General features: G+C 50.3%; 1 protein-coding gene across 1 annotated transcript; it reads left to right on the top strand.

The window, feature by feature from the left end:
• Nucleotides 1-8,474: 8,474 nt before the first annotated feature.
• GRHPR (glyoxylate and hydroxypyruvate reductase) lies at nucleotides 8,475-15,846 on the top strand. Its single transcript, XM_030470727.1, has 9 exons — nucleotides 8,475-8,623; nucleotides 8,713-8,843; nucleotides 8,967-9,039; nucleotides 9,516-9,632; nucleotides 10,141-10,229; nucleotides 10,911-11,015; nucleotides 11,979-12,114; nucleotides 12,568-12,698; nucleotides 15,566-15,846. The coding sequence occupies exons 1-9, from the start codon at nucleotides 8,559-8,561 to the stop codon at nucleotides 15,685-15,687; spliced, it is 969 nt and encodes a 322-aa protein (XP_030326587.1). The 5' UTR covers nucleotides 8,475-8,558; the 3' UTR covers nucleotides 15,688-15,846.
• The last annotated feature ends 3,436 nt before the right edge of the window (nucleotides 15,847-19,282 follow it).

The raw sequence follows: 19,282 nt of genomic DNA, 5'->3' as shown, positions 1-19,282 counted from the left end.
AAGAAAGATGCCAGCCCTGCAGCACTGCTGCCTCCTACTCACGCAGCTGCCTCTCCCTGCCCTGCTCTGTGCCCCAGAGTGATCCCTTGGGGTCCTGTTGATACCCACTCATGTAATGGATGATGAGGCTCTGGGATTCCTCCATGAGCATTGCCTGGGTCTTTCTGACTGCTGATGGTCCTCATCGGCTGTCCCAGAAGTGGCTCCTGCATGAGCTGCTTGGCTCTTTCCTCCTCAGAGTCCTGGACACTGATGGGCTGGGCACGCTACTTGCCACGAGGGCCCTACTGTTACCCACCACCCAGGCCAGGAGGAGCAGGCATCCTGGCCTGTATTGTGACTCATGTGCCACAGGGCCGAGCAGCATGTGCTGCCTTGCCTGGCTGTGGCCTTGAGCCCAAGTAACCAAGAAACCACATTTTCTTTCACCTTATTTCTTCTTTTCATTAACAGCTAGAATTTCACAGAATGGTTCAGGTTGGAAAGGACCTTAAGATCATCCAGTTCCTCAGAGGAGGCTGAAGGAAAGACATTCGTTCAGCCTGCAGAGGAGAAAGCTTCAGTGTAGACCTCGCATCTGCCTTTTACTACCTACAAGGAGGGCATGATGACAGAGCTAGTTTCTTCACAGCAGTGCATGGTAGGATAATGACAGACAAGAGGCATCAGCAGACATTCAGACTGGAAATAAGGTAAAGCCTTTCTCCTCATAAGGATAGCGAAGAGATGAACAGGCTGCCCGGAGAGTTTGCGCTGTCTCATGCCAGGAAGATGGGACTGGACAAAGCCCCACAAAGCTGGGTCTGATGCTGCTTTGAGCACAAGGTTCAAGCAGAAGCCTCTAGAAATCAGTTCCCACCCAAGATACCACGATCCTGTGAGTTGGCTATCTCTCCAGCTACAAGCCACCTCCCACAAAAAGGTACATACAATGCTGTGGAGACAAAGTTTTCACAAGGTCTCAAGGAAAATGCTTGTGCACGAAGACTTGGATTTACTCAGAGCTAGTGTCTCTAAAAATGCAACTGTCAAACCCCTTGAAGGGGAAATGGACTCAGGCTTTCCACTCCTTGAACCAGTGCTTCAACTCTGCAATGACAGCAAAGCCACAGGATGGGTCCAGCATCACGCCCTACACCTTGTGTCTACCCACTACTTGTTTCAACTATTGGTCTCCCTTTTGCCCTTGAGCATGAAAACAGAACACTTTGCACAACACAGTGGCCCCACAAAAACTCTCCAGCTACAAGCTGGAATAAAAGAAAAAACAAAACAGCCAAAGCAACATTCCAAGATCTATGTCTCTGCTTCGCTCCCAGCTGGAGCGTGTTCTGCCTCTCTTTGAGAGGAAGCTCCTTCCTCAGACATAACCGCATCCAGCCTAGCTGAGGCACATAGTAGCGAGTAAAAATAATGCTCTTTCAGAAGAGTTTTGATAAACAGCCGCTCTCGGTGCTACCTACGCGCCCAGGAGTAGCCCCTCTAAGCAAGGAAATACGAACGCCGCCGGGGACTGCCGCGGGAGCCGCGCCGCCGGGCCTGCCACCACGCACAAAATGGCCGCCGGGCGTGCCGCCACGCACAAGATGGCTGCCGCGCCTGCCGCCCTGGTGGGAGTGCTTGCTTCAGCATATAGAAGCTCGTGGAACCCCTTAATTCTGTAAATTGTGTCTGCTTTGCAATCTTTGCAGACAAAGTCTTTTCCCAAATAAAGAGAAATATTTACATTTCTAAGGAGAAGGTTCAATTTTCTCCCCAGTGAAAAAAAAGGAATAATTACATTTTGGGAAGAGAGCATGGGGCCGCTCCTTTTGTGCAAGACAAAATGTGTTTTACTGACCTGGAGACACCTCTTCTATATGAGGTGTCATCTTCTATTCAGCATCCAACAGTTAACAGCTCCCCATGAACAGGAGTGTCCTGATGAACACAGCTGCCTGTTACGAAAACTGTTAATTTCCTGTGTGTATTTTCAGTCATTATTTAGTAAATAACTAACTTGACATGACTGTTGCTGACTAAAGACACTATGGGAGATGTGAGGGTAGGTCGTTACTGGTGTTGACTGAAGCAAGGAAGGGTGCCTCGCTGCTGTGGATTAACACTAGTAGGCTTCCAGGCTTGCTTGGGTTGCGGGAAGAGGAAAGGGAGACTAAAAGCAAGTAACCTGGTAAGGCAAGACAAGCAAAGGAGAAGTGGAAGGAGACAAAAAGAAGACAAAGCAAGTAATGCAAAGGCAAGAGGCAAGCACCTACCACCGTGGGCCTATGCCCAAGCAGTTGCCAGGCAAAAGCTGGCTAACCTCCCAAAACACCCTCCCTCATTTTCACCGCTAAGCATGGTGTATATCCTGCACAGGGTGCTTGGTGGTGCATTTCCACCACAGGAGGCTCTTTTACTGCAGTGCCCAGTATCAGATCAGCCGCCTGTCTCCCAGGGCAGAGGTCCTCGTCCCCCACGCCCTCCAGAGCCAGTACCACTGTGGTCCGAAAAGCAGGTTCATGCGCAGTGTGCAGTAAACCAATTCCACACACTCAGGAGAGATACTGTTTATTCAGGCCTGGGTGCTCAGTGGACTCTTCCACGAGCCAAATATACCAGTGTGGCTTTCTCGTTACATTTATACACAAAAGGTACAGGTAGTACAGTCCCAGTGACAGTGATCGGTTGTAATCTACATATAATTGTAGTATTTGCTGTGTCATTCCTTCTAATCACTATACATGCTCTGTGAAAGGGTCTTCACCTGGGCCGGGGTCTTTCTGAGCTGTGGGTGTGATTTTTAGTATTATAATGAAGGCAGTTCACTTTAGGACACCTTCAAAGTTAGTTCTTTTCCCAAGTTAGGTAATCAAATGGTGACTTGGCCAAGCTGTCAAAATAAGTTGTCCTTGGTGCAGTTAATCCTGGATGTTCTCCTCTGATCTTTTCAAACAGCACTAGGACCTGGTTTTCTCTTACGAATTCCTTACTGTCCTATGTTCAAGATCCTATACATACACTAAGTATGCCTACCAACAGCAAATGTACAATGTATTATACCATGTTGATAAAAAACCACTTTTGCATTGCATGTTTTGTTTTGTAAATAAATCCTCTCTGGGAGTCTCCATTTGGCTCTTATTGGTGCCACTGGAGGAACAGGTAAAATGTTCAGACATTGCCACAGCACACAGTCCACTGCCTCTGGCAACATGGGCAGAGGAGTCACAAACAGGTTCTTCCAAACGAGTGACTATGATGGTAAGCTCCTCCCTACCCCCCCTGCCCCGAATCTTTATGTCCTGTAACTCTGCACAAGTAATAAACATCAGTAGTGGTGGTAATGGATGCGTCTGGTCTGGGTCGTGATAGCTGCAACTCAATTCTGGTGAGACAGATAACAACACAATAGCCAAAGGCTAATCTCAGCAATGTGCTCCCACATCCCCCCACTCCCTGTAGTTCTGGTCAAGGTCCAAGTTTCTGTAGTCGGTATGCAAACATGACTATGAGTCAATTATCTCACTCCATAGCTGGTGGGCAGCGCAGAGCCCATGAGCTCTCCTGCATGACAGCAGGCTGCAGTCCAGGATCTCCCCTTGAGCAGGGACGCCTCTCAAGGTTACTCCTCAAGGCTGAGAGATTCCTTGCTGCAAGAGATCCTCAGTAAGTGATTAACAGCATGCTAAACTCTGAAGTCTTAGCTAAGTGACAGAAAGGATTCACTGTGCACATACAACCCTTTAGACATAAACCGTCGACCAAGTCTGAAGTCTTGATCCAGCTGCACCTAGACTCCTCTCTGAGAAGGAGTTTAGAACGCAAGGGGGCCCTTTCTGAACCTTATGACTCAAGGAGAGTGTCTCCCTGACAATCTGACCCTGTCCTCTATGCAGTAAATACTCAAGTATACCTTGCCATTGAATACTATTAAACCACTGCCACATTTACTAACAAACTTTGTTAAATCAATTTTTTACAAATTTTACATCAATAAACATATTTCTAGTTCTCTCTTACAAGTGAAGTGTGTCACTCCATATTCAACAGCGACTCTACCGCATTCACCTGGATGAGCAGAGGGCAGAGGAAAGGGAAAAGGAAAACCCTAGTGCCATGAGATTAATATGGCTATGTCATGCTGAAGAGCATATACTCCTGACACAAATCCTTACATGATCAGGGAGGGAGATAAGATGTCAGCTCTAATGATAACCCAGCTCAATAAAATAAAATAAACTTTCAAGCAATTATAAAAAAAAACCAACTTCTGGCATAATCTGACAACATACTGATGGTCAGAGCAGACATGCATCACGATAAAGGAAAATCCCACCAATACAGTTTCATTAAATAAGCCGATACCTCATACAGCACTGGTGATTCGTGCCAGAGAAAGGCACGCTAATCCCTGGCCTCCGAGTTTACCATAAAGCTCCCAACAAGATCAGAGGAGTGTGCACTCTGGCTCTCTCCAGCCTTCTTGTTAAAGCTTCCATTAGGTAACAAAGGCTTTTACCTCCCAGGGCAATGATGAGGAAGAAGCCCCATAGTGCACAGACCCTTTGTTTTCCCAACAGGGCTTGCACAGTGAACCATGGTGATCCAGTCAGGCTCTGCCCCATGCTCATATTGGTCACATCGCAGCTGTCATATGGAGTCATAGGGCCTGAGCCTCTGCCTGCAGATTGTCATCTTTCTGAACATAAACCTGGGGGTGTGTGGTGTGCTGCACATGCCCCCATCTCCTGTGGCACAAGCCTGTGGAGCACCTGCTGTGGAGTAGCAGAAGGAATCCTGGATAGATATTCTGGGACATTAAAATCCACTTTCCCTCTGTCCACAAATGTGTTTTCTTTACTGGTATGACTCTGTGCTTATGCCCAGAGATAATACACCTGTTTTATCCCACCTTCCTATAAAAGCTCATGTCTTCTTTTGGGGGGGTGTGTATGTCCCACTCATATACCTAGCTGTGTTAATTTTGTGATCATAGAGTAGATTCAGATCAGGTCTCCAGCAAATTTAAATCTGTGTATTAACGACAAAAGTCTGTTTAGCACTGAGAGAGGCTTTACTCTGCCAATCTCTGGCCTTCGGACACCTCCTAGAGGAGTCACTGGTGGCTATGAGGTGGAAACTCTCATCCTAAACCACTACCCAATACTTGTAGCATCAATTGCAGGTTAGAGGTGGCAACCCTTTTTTATCAATGAAGCACTGGCAACCAGCTCAGCCTAGACCCTTGCTGTGATGGCAGTGTATCAGAATGGAGCTGCTTTGTAGTGTCTCTTCAAGTAGCTGAACAGCGGGACCTTTAGATGAATGCCGTTCCTGGAACTGCAAGTTGAGTGGTTTGTTCCTCTTCACTGGCACATTTTCATGCTTAGAGATGCAGGCTGGGTCCCAGCTGGGTTTATCATCATGGCTCCTCCATGGCCAGCAGAGAGAGAAGTTCTTAAATGATGCCTCAGGAGACAGAAGTGAAAGAGATCAGAGCTCAGAATTCACAGCTTTCCACATATGTCTCAGCTACCTTGGCTCTTATATTAATAGCTGTCTATATCCACATAGAAAAAAATAGAAATGAAAAAATATGTTGAATCATGGTATGCTGAAATACATTTGAGTCTCATCAAACATGTTCAGCTTATGATATAACCCCACAGAAAAAGAATGGACATTGAATAAATTTACAGCCATCTGACACACACCTAATCTGGTATCATCTAAATTGAATGACTGTTACATTAACTCTAAAAAAACCCCCATACTCCATACTTTTCTACTTCTATTTGAATTCCTAACTTATAGCACAAGAATCTGATTACTGTAAACATGTACTACAATTTTCTCAACAGCATCGAAGGAATTTTCCTCAGCATGTCTGAGGAATCTTATATCAGTAAGATATTCTACACCTCTGGTCAAGGACCAGGTTGAGTGACCACAGCAAAACAGAATCTAGGAGGACCTGTCACCCTGTATGCTGGTCCAGAAACACACTCTCCCAGCAAAAGTGGTACAGGTCATCACCAACCCAACTGTAAGGACAGTGGCACAAAAAAAAAAAAAAAAAAAAAAGCCATGCCTAAAAGCTGATTGATGCAGTTCCTGCCCCACCTTGCTTACTTACATTACCAGGCCCCTGGCTGATTAGTGATGCTGTGATAACAGCATTATATGTTATAGCCTTACAGTGACACTTGTTGTACAAAGGTATGGAATCATCACTGTGGTGACAGACAGAGTTCAGTGTCATAGTTTGCAATATTTGGTAGTAGCCCCTCCACCAGTTCTGGAGAAGACACCAGGGCTCATAAATAATACCCTGATGTTGCAAGGAATTTGAAAAAAGTCAAAAGGAATCCAAATAAATGTATGCAAATATATATACACATATACATGTATGTGTATATACAACTGTATACTTCATTCACACCAGCTGCCCCCTGGGACCAAGGGCTGCTTAGCCCTCCATGTTGACATGTGTACCTGTATGCACACACACATGTGAAGGACTGACAAAGGGATGCACCCAGTTTGTTCTGTCTGTCCTTCCATTTGCCTTCTGTGCTTTTCTGAGCCACCAGTGCACAGACACCTGTAAGAATACAGCCAGATTTTATTAAACTTCATCTTAAGTTTAAACAATCTTTTAAAAGCCCTGCAGAACTGATATAAGTTTCAGTCCCCTGCCAGCCCACAGGCAGAGAGCAGGCAGGCAGATCTGCAGCAGGTGTACTCTGAATGCGGACGTCTCCAAGCTGTAGCACAGCAGCTAGGCCTCCTCTCCATTTCTCAGGATTTGCAGTCTCCACATGTCCAGTGGAGCTGCTCATCTCCAAAAGGCTTACAAAAGGTCCTTTCTCCTGCTCCATGATACAATCCACCGTTCCCTCTAGAATCCTTAAACATTCCCCATCAGCACCCCAGCCACACTGCTGGGTGCCAACCACCAGACTAGGCAATCCAGGTATCAACAGACCCTCTCTTCTCCAGGGCACTGATCCAGCAGCTTGAAAGGCAGGAACCTTTCCCTCCTGCAGCCAGTGCTAGGGCTTGGGTCATATGTCCTGTGCAAGTCATGGATGGGAGGCTGCATGTGGGGTGGCTTCATTGAGGGAGACCTCCCCAGCAGCCCCTGAAGAACTGGGCATGGGGCAGAGGTGTTGCTAGCTCCTCCTGGCTCTAAGGTCCTGCCACCCACACAAGCACCAATAGCAGCACAATGGGAAGGGTTCCTCTGAAGTGGAGGTGATGCCACAGAACAGTGAAGCTCCCACCCAGGCCTGCAGACCAGTGGGTTCCCAGGGCAAAGATGGGCTGCTCTTCCTGGCAGGCATGGCAAAAGTCTCTCCAGGGAGCAGCCCACACCTGAAACCTCATGGTTATTTACTGTATGTCCTCATGACAAGCTGCTGGTCTACCAGCAGCATGAAAGCACACCTCAGTTTGGAGGAAGAAAAGGTGACATTAGTCAGGTGGAGGAGCTGCAGAGAGACTGTAAGCCCTGCAAGACACCACCAGCAGCCCAGCAGCCACCAGCCCCAGCATGGTGATTCAACATGACTGCATGAGGTTTAACAGATAAAGTGCCAGGTCCTGCACCTGGACCACAACAACCCCATGCAATGCTCCAGGCTTGGGTAAGAGTGGCTGGAAAGCTGTTTGGTGGAAAAGGACCTGGCAGTGCTGACTGACGGAGCTGAACATGAGCCAGCTTCTGCCCAGGCAGCCAAGGCGGCCAACAGCATCCTGGCCTGTATCAGCACCAGTGTGGCCAGCAGGACCAGGGCGGTGATCATCCCCCTGTACTGGGCACTGGTGAGGCTGCACCTCGAATCCTGTGTTGAGTTCTGGGCCCCTCACTGCAAGAGACACATTGAGGTGCTGGAGCGGGGCCAGAGAAGGGCAACGGAGCTGGTAAAGGGCCTGGAGCACAAGTGTGATGAGGAATGGCTGAGGGACCTGGGGAGTTTAGTCTGGAGAAGGCTCAACGGGAACCTTATTGCTCTCTACAACTACCTGAAAGGAGGATGGAGCCAGGAGGTGGCTGGTCTCTTCTCCCAAGGAACAAGTGATAGGACAAAAGGAAACAGCCTTAAGATGCTCCAGGGGAGGTTTAAGACTGGAGATTAGGAACAATTTCTTCACCAAAAGGGCAGTCAGGCATCGGAACAGGCTGCCCAGGGCAGTGGTGGAATCACCACCCCTGGAAGCATTCAAAGTGTAACTGAGGCCCTTAGTGACATGGTTTAGTGGTGGTGCTGGCAGTGCTGGGGGAACAGAGCTGATGGTCTCAAAGGTTTTTTCCAACTTGGTTGATTCCGTGATTCTATGGTGGGTCACCAGCCAAGCGTTGCGGCCTCTCTCCATGTGTCCTCCGCACAAGTGCCTTGCACAGGCCCTTCCGGCTTGCTCCAATGGCCGCTCGCAGTGCCCGGACGCTTGCCCGGCCGGGGCGGGGCGGGGCGGGGCAGGGTGGCACTGCCGGGGGGAAGCGGGGCGGAGCGGCCGCCCGGGGTCGCTGCGGCGGCGGCTGTGACGGGCCGGGTCGGTTCGGCACCGAGGCCATGGCGGTGTTCGTGACGCGGCGGATCCCGGCCGAGGGCCTGCGGGTCCTGTCGCAGGCCGGCGGGTGAGCGCCGGTCTGGGTCCAGGTGCGGGTCGGTCGGGTCCGCCCTCGGCCCCGCTTCCGCGGCGTGGTGACGGGCCGCTCTCTCGCAGGTGCCGCGTCCAGCAGTGGGACTCGGAGGAGCCGGTGCCGCGGGCCGAGCTGCTGGCGGGAGTAGCGGGGAAGCACGGGCTGCTCTGCCTGCTCTCCGACCGCATCGACCGCGAGGTGCTGGAGGCCGCCGGTGGGTGCGAGCTGCGGGACCGGACCGCTCCCCCCCCGCTCCGTTCCCTTCCCTTCCCTATTCCCTTCTCAGCCCACCCCCCCGGGGCAACGCTGGATAGCAGCGTGCTGTGGTGTCTTGCAGGTCCCGGCCTGAAAGTCATCAGCACCATGTCCGTGGGGTTTGACCACCTCGCCCTGGAGGAAATCAAGAAGCGGTAACCTTCGCCTGCGCTGCCCCTCATGCTGCCCTGTGAGGGATGAGGTCCAGCCGGGGGAGGTGGTGGGGAAGGAGAGTGAAGCTCAGAGCTTGTTCCACTCTTCACACAGCAGATCACGCTGTGGATTGCTTGGCACAGGCCTTGTGGGTGGACTTTGGCAGAGCATGGGGCTGGATAGGGTGGATAGGGTTTGTGACCTGCACCTCCCTCTTGTTAGGGTACGGGTAGGGTCACCTCCAACCCAGCTGGAGTTGGAGGAGCCTCTGGATGCCAGGGTATGGCTGGGATAACCCCACCTCAGCTGCAGTTGAGATGACTCTTTGGAGGAAGGGCTGAGAAGCCAAAAAGGATGTCCTCTTGCATGTGGTACTGCAGATATATAGAAGAAGGAACTTCAGCAACTTGCCCAGAAATTTTGAGGTAGAACCCTGAGGGTGGCAGCATTGCCACAGAGACCTGTGCTTACCTTGCAGAGGGATCCGTGTGGGGTATACCCCTGATGTCTTGACTGATGCCACCGCAGAACTGTCTGTAGCTTTACTCCTGTCTGCATGCCGCCGGCTGCCAGAGGCAGTGGAGCAGGTAAAGAAGTGAGTATCACTATCAGCCAGCTGGCACAAGGGCTGGCACCAAACACCTTGCAGGCCAAGGTGGAGTCCCCTGCAGTTCTTTGGCTTTTCATAGACGTGCTGCTCAGGGGCTGTAAGAGGGGCAGAGCTCCCCTCTGTATGCTGGGTAGAGGACCTGCAGAAAGGGCACCCAAGTCCTCTGCAGACCCCTCTAAGAGGGCATGCATGGAAGGTCTGTCCAGAGCTCCCTGAATGGCAGTTGTTCCAGGGCTGGGGTTATCAGTGCCTAAATTATATCAATCCCAAGGCAGCTGTTGCTGCAGCATGCTGAAGGAGACCTGCAGGAGACCACCAAGGTCCGTTGAAGCAGGAACCTCTGAGTGGCTGTAAGATCATCTGGCTGTGTCAAAGGGGCTGGCCACTCCCAGTATTGTACTCTGGTGTACTTGGCTGAATGCTGGACTGGGCTATGAGCAGGCTCTCCCCTGCTGGTACCTGACATCTCTTTCTGCCTCACTCTCTCTCCTAGTGGTGGCTGGACAACATGGAAGCCCTTGTGGATGTGTGGCTATGGTCTGTCTGATAGTACGGTGGGCATTATAGGTCTGGGGAGAATAGGTAAGTGCAGGTTATGCACAAGATTTGTGTGTCTCCAGTGATGGCAAGGTGGTTCTGGAGGTGTTCAGCCAAGGTGGTGTCCCTGGTGCTCACCTCTTTAAAGTCTATGAGAGCAACAAGGAGAGCTGTGTAGAACTTTTCTGAACAGTGATCTTGACTCATCAGGCCTAAACCTTGAAAATTAAAGCATTCAAATGCATCCAGTACATGTAAATGCTAGAGCAAACTGGATATCATCCTCTCGATATTTGGGTAAACAAAAGCCCTGACAAAGTCCAGGGTGACGTGTTTGTCATCCATTCAGTTGTGGACTTTGTCAGATGGCTCTTTCTTTCCCCACTTTCCAGTTTGCTCCCTAGGGTATCTTCAGGTTTAACATTCCATGGGTCCATTTCTGCAGTTTTGCTATGGCAGGGAGTTCAGTCCTGCTTGCTTCAGGAGCAGCAGAAGACATCCACCTCCACCCCATGCCTGCCATGCTCCAGGCTGGGAAGCAGCCTGGCAGGAGCAATACCACCACAATGACCCTTTAGTGAGCAATGTGCTCTCTGCACCAAATGTGAGCTTGCAGAAGAATGGACGGCTGGGAGAGTACTGACAGACCCTCACAGCCCAACACTGGTCTCTGTAGCATGCCTCTTGCAGGCACAGCAGCTAAACAGTCTTCTCTCTTGCTTCTAGGACAGGCCGTTGCCCGCCGCCTAAAGCCATTTGGGGTCAAGAAGTTTTTGTACACTGGCAGTGGCCCAAAACCGGAGAGTGGTGCGGAGTTTGAAGCTGAGTTCGGTAGGCAAGGCTCCAGGAGCAGGGGCGGCATCCGTTGCAGGGCAGCACAGAGAACTGTTTGGGATAACTGGGAAGTTGTCAGTCCATGGGGGTGGGCCAGCAGAGAAGGGAGGTTCCAGATGGCTTCCTCAGTGTAGCTGGCATGAACTGCTGTGAGGGCAGCAAAGGAGGGAATGGGAATCCCAAACACTTCCCATGCAGTGGTAGTGGATGGCAGAGAGGGAGACCTGCCTTCTTTGAGTCAGGCAATTCCAGCCGGGAGGCTGCACACACCTGGGCTCCAGCTGACCGCCAACCATTGTTGTGGGCTGTGGTAGTTTCTGCTGCTTTTGCCTTCCCCCTGTGTCCATACATTTGTGATTTCCAGTTAGTTTCATTCATGCAAGGACATGCAATGTTACAGACAGGGAGGGTAAAGTGGCAGCTGTGCCTTTGAGGAGAGGATGGATCTTTTGCAGGTCTTCTCCTGCCCCTTGCACTTTCCTCTCATGTCCAGGAGTGAAAGTGACCCTGCCCCTGGCAGGGGGATGGAACTAAATGATCTTTTAAGGTCACTTCTAACCCAAACCATTCTTTCATGATTCTACAATGAATCTATGAAGTCATTATCTGTAGGTAACACAGAGAGAGATTTAATGCTGGCATAAGTTGGTGCTGCCATATTTTGCTGCCTAAACATGAAGTATGTACCACAGCCTCCTATAGGCCAGATGGCTGAAGCATGGCTAGATTCCCCTTTGGCTTGGTTTTAATTCAAAAGTGAAACAAAACATTGCAGTAGTATCTGTAGGAATGCGTATGGTTTTTGTTGAGTGTTTGATGTTCCTTGTGTCTCTCCATCTGTGGAGAGCGGTCTCCCCAGAGCAGCAGTCACTTGCAGGTGAACTTTATGGGTAAAGAAGGTTACTGAGGTCTGTTGGTGAGGTCCCCAAGCCAAACTGTGACCTGTTTTTCTCCACTCAGTCCCACTCACAAGGCTCGCTGAAGAGTCGGACTTCGTTGTGGTGGCATGTGCTTTGACTCCAGCCACCCAAGGAATGTGCAACAAGGACTTCTTCAGCAGAATGAAGAAGACCTCTGTGTTTGTCAACACAAGCAGGTAATCACAACCCAGTCTCCTGCACAGGGCTGGGGGGCAGGGGTTGACTGTCACTTTCTGACAATTACAGCTGCAGCGGGGATCTGGTAGGATGAGATGTTCTTCCACTGCAAGTCCAGACAGCGTGTACAACCTTCATGGCCCAAGGTCTCTTGGGATCGAGCCAAAGGCAGGATAAGTTATTCCATCACACAGCAGCCCCAGGGTTGTCCTGTGCTTGGGCACTCAGCTCCTCTTCCCACTGCTGGGCAGCCTGGATCAGAAACAATAGCAACTCGTTGTGCTGCAAGGTTCAGGCACATCCATCCAGAGAGGGTCTGAAACCTGCTCAGGCAGAGGGGACCCAGGTGCCTCTACCCAGGCTGTCCCACATGGGCTGTGCCCTGGGCATGTGCCCCTGGGAGCCCATGGGACCCCTCAGCAGCATGGGCTTTCTCTCTCTGTGTTTGGCAGGGGGTCTGTGGTGAACCAGGAGGACCTGTACAACGCACTGGCCCATGGCCAGATCGCAGCAGCAGGCCTGGACGTCACAACACCGGAGCCACTGCCCACTGACCACCCCCTGCTCTCTCTCAAGAACTGTGGTAAGTGGGTGGCTGGGCCCCTACTCTGTTCTGGCAGCCTTTGCTTTGGGTGCCTTGTGTCCGCATGGCTGGGGACCTGCTAGCTGGAGTGACAGGGATTCCCTGTCTCTGTTAGCCTGCAGGTGTGAACAAGCACTGAAACGTGGAAGGACAGAAAGGTCAAGTGTATTTAAGCAAACTGTAGGTAGGCACTGCACAATGCAGGGAGTTGCTAGGGTGGAAGACCTCATCAACATGATGTAAAACAAATGTGGCAGGCATTTTGATTCTCCAGAAAGTAGTTGAGGTCAGCTCATTTTTTAACACCTTCCTGATGGATCTCCATCTGATCATTAAATGCATGGGGAGAAATTAATGGAAGAGTCTGATACCAGTGGGTGCCTGAATGAGAAGCTGAATCCCTGCTCATGCCCTGCTAAGCTGTGGTGTAGATGTTCTGCTAGAATATAGGTAGATACAGAATAGATACTGAATAGATACAGAAGATATATATAATAATTACATATATAAGATAATGTATAATAATTTATATTACTATATACCTAGAATATATGATGTGTATAATATATAGATAATATATATATGTATTGTAGCATAATTCTGCTAGAAACGTTTCCCATGTGGCTAAAAATCTGGGTGCTGAGTCTGCCTAGAGAAATCTTGTCCTTGGGAGTGCTGCAGCCACTGTAGAACTCTCCAGCTAGCCCATCCTCTGTGAGCCTGGGCTGCTGGGCACAGGTTCAGCATACATGCTCAAAAGCACAGTTAATTTAAATGCTGGCTTTGTCCTGACATCTGCATTCCTCAGCAGGTGTCATCAAATTAGACAGCCCTGAGCTGAAGAGGCCAGCAACTGTTCATGCTATGGGATGATCAGAGGTTTCTTTGCAGACCTAGCTGTATCCCCTGGACAGCCCAGGGCAACTTTAACTGGTAAAGTGGAGCCCAGTGAGCTCAGGCAGCCTGTTTTCTGTATAGTGACAAGAGTCAGGCAGGTAGGAAGATGTTGGTCTTAGGACTAGTGCATGTATTCTCCAGAGGAGATTGGGTTGGATGAAGCAGACTGGTTAGGAAGGGGCTTGCTCAGCTGCTCTTGTGCTTCAATATCGCCAGGCTGCTGGACTGGCAGTGGGAGTGCCTGCAATTAGGGGCAGTAGCTGATCACTGTTAGTTTCACCAATGCTTTCCTGAAAGCTTGCTGAGAGCTGCCATGTGGGGCAGGATGATGTTTTAGTGCAGGATATTATCAGCTCTCAGAGTTTACCTGGGATTGACATTGTAGCAGACTTGAAGGGGCTGTGCAAGGTGGTGTCTTCCATGGCGTCGCAGCACACCAGTGCAGCTTCATCCTCAGAAGCACCACAGGCTCACCAGCAGTCTGGGATGAGTTAGGGACAGCTCCTGGTGTAGTTATCACTGCCTCCCCTCGTGTGGCCTTCAGTGAGTAACTTGGTCCAATCCCTGTAAAACGGGGTGAGGAGCTTTGCTGCTGCAGATAAGCAACATGTGGGTCAGGCTAGTTACTGAGTGGGACTGACTCGGACACAAGCCAGAAAAGCTCACTTGTATCCCTTGAAGCAGCAAATACGTAAACCAGAAATGCAACATGGAGAAGACAACGGCTTTCTAGTTAGAAAGCGAATGTCTGCAATTGTCTGCAACCCCATTGCTGGTGCAATGGCAGGATGCCTGTTCCTACCTGAATGCTCAGCTTTGCTGGGGTGGCCGGTTGTCCTGAGAGCTGATGGCACGAGCTGGGCCAGAGTAGCTTCATCTCACATGATTGAGTGCTTTGGCTGCTCAGGCTGCACCTGAAGCGTACGATGTGGTGTGTGAGCCTTCATTTGTGTGGGCAAAATACCAGAGTGGCTGTGCAGGCGGCAGCAGTACGTCCTCTCTCCAGGAAGGAGGTTTTTGGAGTAGGAAATGTCTGTTTCAAAATGAAACCATAGAGACATCCTTGAAAATTTGGAACTGCCCATGGCTGAGTTTCCATTTCTGAAGTACAAGATCATAGCTGTGGTATTATCTTTTTTTTTTTTTTTTTTAAGACTTTTTTCACTTGTTTGCTTTGATGCTCATAGTAGACAGGAAGAAGAGTTGACATTACTTTCACAGCAAACAAGGAACCCAGACTGGTCTCAACTTGGGGAGAAAGGACCTATGTAGCCCCACAGTCCTTGGGAGAGCCTTTTATCCCCAGGCAGCAGCATGTCAGGTGTTCAGGCTTCTGCATTGCCTGTAGTTGCTGTCTATTATGAAACAAGCAGAGATGCAGAGAAGGTTTTTATCCATACCTTGGGCAAGTACTCTTGACTGTTGTTATAACAATTTACCACTAAAGCAACTTTGGCTCGTTCTTTTGCATTGCATAAGACGAGCCTTTCCACATAGGTGGATGGAAATCCCTGCTCTGACTATGCTACAGCATACCAGCTCTGTTGCAGGGGCCATTTACCTCCACGTGTGCCTTTCCAGTACACCCATGGGTCTGTAAACCAGGATGTTTCACAATAGTCTTCATGTTCTTGCTGCAGTATTGTCTTGGTTCATGCCTGTCAGTGAGCTGATCCTCCTAAAGCTGTATGGCAATCACACAACAGTGTGCAAATTTCACTGCGTTTTTGTCTGCCACAGGGGTAGTGGGAGGACCCACTCTTGGCTGACTGTCTTTGGCCTGGATGACTTAAAAAAGCTCAGTTAGCCATTTGTTTCTTGTTCCATGTCTGCTGCCAGCTCCTGGCGGAGCAGCAGCTGGTGCCTGGTGGACTCAGGTTGCCCACATCCCAGGAAGACCTCTGAAAGAGGCTGTAAGAGGTCAGCAAAGGTAAGAAACAAGCAAGTAACCTTCCCTGTCCCCCCTGCAGTGATTCTGCCACACATCGGGAGTGCCACATATGCCACAAGGAGCACCATGGCAGTGCTGGCGGCCAACAACCTCCTGGCTGGGCTGCGAGGGGAGCCCATGCCCCACGAGCTGCTGCTGTGATGGCCAGAGTCCCCATCCTGCAGGGCAGCAGGACTTGGTGTTACCTTCCCCTGGAGAAGTCTTGAAGACCAGTCCTGTGCCTTCTTGCCTCTGCAGCAGCGCACCAGCAGTGCCTGTGGTGAGGGAACTGCACCACAGCCATTAAAGAGAAGCAATGAATGTGTCGTGCTTATTTGCTCTGAGAGCAGGGTGCACATGGCATAGCGCACAGCGCTGCAAGGGGCTGCAAGTCCCCTGGTCACATTGCTGCTGCGCTAAGTGGGCTATGGATGGTGTTCAGTCCCAGTTCAGAAAACGTGCAGTGTTGGGATTTGCATGTTAGCCAGCATGTGTTGTACATAAGAGAGCTGCTGCAGCAGCGCCTGTCCTTGGAAACCTGGCTCCGGGGGTCACAGCGATAGGCCAGGCAGTTCCATGCTGGAGCTCCCAGCCTCGTAGCCAGGGAGGGAGGAGAGGTAATTGCTCAATCAGCCCAGGCCCACTGCTGCCAAGGGAGCTGCTGCCAAGCATGCGTTAAAGGGGCTTGCAGAATCAGTGCCAAGGTGTGATGTTTCCGTTCTTCAAGTGTCTGAAGAAAAGCAAAAAGGCTTGTATGGCTCCCCTGGCATTTTCAGGTCTGCTTTTGTCTCTAACTAATTTTGGGCACAGCTCTGAAGTGGATTGCAAACTCGAATTCACACTGGGAGGTTCTGCATCCCCCTGTGTGTTCTGGCTTCAACTCCCCTCCTCAGTTTGGATTTTTTTTTTCCCCAGACATGCAATGACACATGTTAGTGCAGGGGAAAGCCTGAGCAGCTGCCAGGAGAGTCCTGGGTGAGAACATTTCAGGGCCTTTGAGGAGTCCATCTCTCGTCTAGTGACTGCCCCACTTCTATAAATGGGGGTTGGAACCCATGTCTCTGTGCCAGTCCTCCACAGCAAGTTTCTGCTCCACCTGATGACACAGTCGGCTCCAAGGTGTGCTCCTTGGATTGCTGTGTGCTGCTTACCTGCTTGAGGGCTGCATGTCCCAGTGACATTGTTTTCTAAAGGAAAAAAGAAAGGTGGCTGCAACACTGCATTGCAGTGGCAAGAGGAATTTAGTATGTTTGAAGCTTGTTAGAAATCCTGCTTTGAATGGGTGCATGTTGAGTGCGATCCCCAAGCAATTTCCTTCTAGAAGGGTGAAAGGGTAAAGGACACTTTCCAGTTTTGTAGGGAGCATGCCCATAAGCCATATGCAGCAGGATATTGCACGGTGAGTGTGCAGCCCTGCAGCATCCAGCCATGCTCTTGAGGACAAGAGCAACTCATCTTTCTTCAGCAGAGGGCTTGGCTGTGTGCTTGCAGTTCCTTCCCAAGAATAAGGAGTAAGTCCCTTTCCCAGTGTTACCCTGCTATGTCTGGGAGCTTGCCTGAATGGGACAGCTTTCCTCACAGTCCCCTGCAACAGTCTTTCCCAGTCTGCTGCAAGCAAGACCAGGTCAGGGGTCTCTCCTCAGATGGGAACTGAGCCCTCTGGGGGCCATAGGGAATCTTTGGTTAGGAGCCACGGTCACAGCTTCATGGTGTAGATCAGAAATTTTCCCATCCTCTACGGCCAGCACTTGGGGAGCAGTTGTTAAAAGGTCACTACACACCAAAGGAAAACACCCAGCTGGGATTTTCAGAGTAAAAGGCTAGGATTTGATGTATAGGATTGCTGCATTTTGAAATCAACAGCGTTAAACAAGCATGTTGGTGTTACTTCACTGGAGATCTAGTAGAGACTTTTCCTGTATCTAGTCTTGCAGCAACAGCACTGCCACAGCTGGTCACATCTGCAAGTTGTGAATTTGTGGTCCCCATTTATGAAAAAATGTATGATGAGGAAGCCCATTCAATTTAACAACTTTTTGTGTTCTACCTCTGCGGGGTGGTGGGGAAAGCCTTGGTGAGAGCAGTGTGCTAGGGCTAGTGGGAGATGAGACTGGGGTCCAGCTGGCCCATCCCTGCCCAGTGGTGGCGAGGCTGCTTGGAGGTGCACAGTGGTCTTGCCATGGTCCCATCCTCTCATGCCCTCCTGACACCTATGACAATGAGGCAGATGGGACCGCCCTGCCTGCTGCCTGCAGGATCTGTTCACAAATGTGCCAGTCATGGCTGCGTGGTGCCACCCGCCCTGGCCAGCCCCAAGGGGTCCCTTGCTGCATGATGTGGAGATCACTCTCATCAATGTTAAAGCAGCCTCCTCCCAACTACATATGCTCCCAGTCACTGTGCTGTGAGAAGTGGTGAAAAGCAGGCCTGGAGTCAGGTTCCTTGTGAGCCATGGCTCTCCATTGGCCTCCTCCTCTCCCTGCCCTATCACTCTTCTCCCCGAGTTTCAGCGTTCAGAGCAGCGTATGAAGCAAAGGACAGCCTCATTTCCAAGGCTGTGGGAAGCGTGGAGTGGAGGAGGAAGCGAGTGAACATGTCAGTTCACTTGACTCCAGGGGAATCTGTCCCATGGACGCAGAACACAAAGCATGCCCAGTGCGTTCAGCTGGGGCAGGTGCTGAAGATGCAGAGCAGTGACAAGCTCTGCCAGCAGCGGAGCACCTGCACCAGCCACCTGGCCACTAGCAGGTCACAGCATCCTATATTTCCTCCAAAACCAAGACTGCAGCAGCTCCATTGGCCTCATGGGCACAGGAGCCCACCATGTGCTCCACAGCACAACACGTAAACATAACCCAGGAGCTTGTGGTTTTGGAGGAGCCACCTTCAGCTGGGATTAAGCACAATTAGAGATGGTGTCGTGGTTTAACCCCAGCCAGCAACCAAGTACCACACAGCCACTCACTCCCTCACTTCCTCCCTGCCTTAGTGGGATGGGGAGGAGAATCGGAGAAAAGGTAAAACCCCTGGGTTAAGATAAGAACAGTTTAATAGTTAAAATAAAATACAATATAATACTACTAATAGTACTACTAATAATGAAAACAGAGATAGCAAAAAGAGAACTCAAAAAAAAAAAAAAATCCAAAACCAAATCAACAAATGCACAACACAGTTGCTCACCACCCAATACCCTGCCCATACCTGAGCAGTGATCAGTCCCTTCCGGGTAACTGCCCCCAGTTTATATACTGAGCATGATGTGTTGTGGTATGGAATACCCCCTTGGCTAGTGTGGGTCAGGTATTCTGTCTCTGCTCCCTCACAGCTTCTTGTGCTCCTCACTGCGCAGAGCAGGAGACACTGAAAAGCCCTTGATCAGGGTAAGTGCTACTGCGCAACAACTAAATCACTGGTGTGTTATCGGCATTGTTCTCAGACTAAAGCCAAAACACAGCACTGCACCAGCTACTAGGAAGAAAATTAACGCTATTCCAGCCAAAACCAGTGCAGACAGTGCCTTGCAGCTTGAAACAAAGTTGAAACGTTGTCCTCACTGAGTTCATAGGATGGGTGGACATGGGCACTCTGCTTCCAGCACCTGGGCTCCAACATGATCTTCTGAGCAGCACTCTCACTCATCCCTCTGTTGATGAAGCTTCACCTGCTGGATGGATGTGAAACCAGTGCTCTTCTGAAATGATAGTGTCAGGGGATTTGGAAGAAGAGGCTGCAGTAGGCAAGAGTCTCACTCTCT

Source organism: Strigops habroptila, chromosome Z (assembly GCF_004027225.2).
Source record: "Strigops habroptila isolate Jane chromosome Z, bStrHab1.2.pri, whole genome shotgun sequence".
NCBI classification, from domain to species: Eukaryota; Metazoa; Chordata; class Aves; order Psittaciformes; family Psittacidae; genus Strigops; species Strigops habroptila.
The sequence above is the reverse complement of the archived record's forward strand: the minus strand, read 5'-3'. Positions and strand labels throughout refer to the sequence as shown.

What these genes read in the sequence shown, in the direction of transcription:
- GRHPR (XM_030470727.1), top strand. Translation starts at nt 8,559, where the DNA reads ATGGCGGTGTTCGTGACGCGGCGGATCCCGGCCGAGGGCCTGCGGGTC. An exon ending in CGAGGTGCTGGAGGCCGCCG is followed by an intron (nt 8,844 to 8,966) that starts GTGGGTGCGAGC and finishes GGTGTCTTGCAG; the next exon opens with GTCCCGGCCTGAAAGTCATC. An exon ending in GCTCTCTCTCAAGAACTGTG is followed by an intron (nt 12,699 to 15,565) that starts GTAAGTGGGTGG and finishes TCCCCCCTGCAG; the next exon opens with TGATTCTGCCACACATCGGG.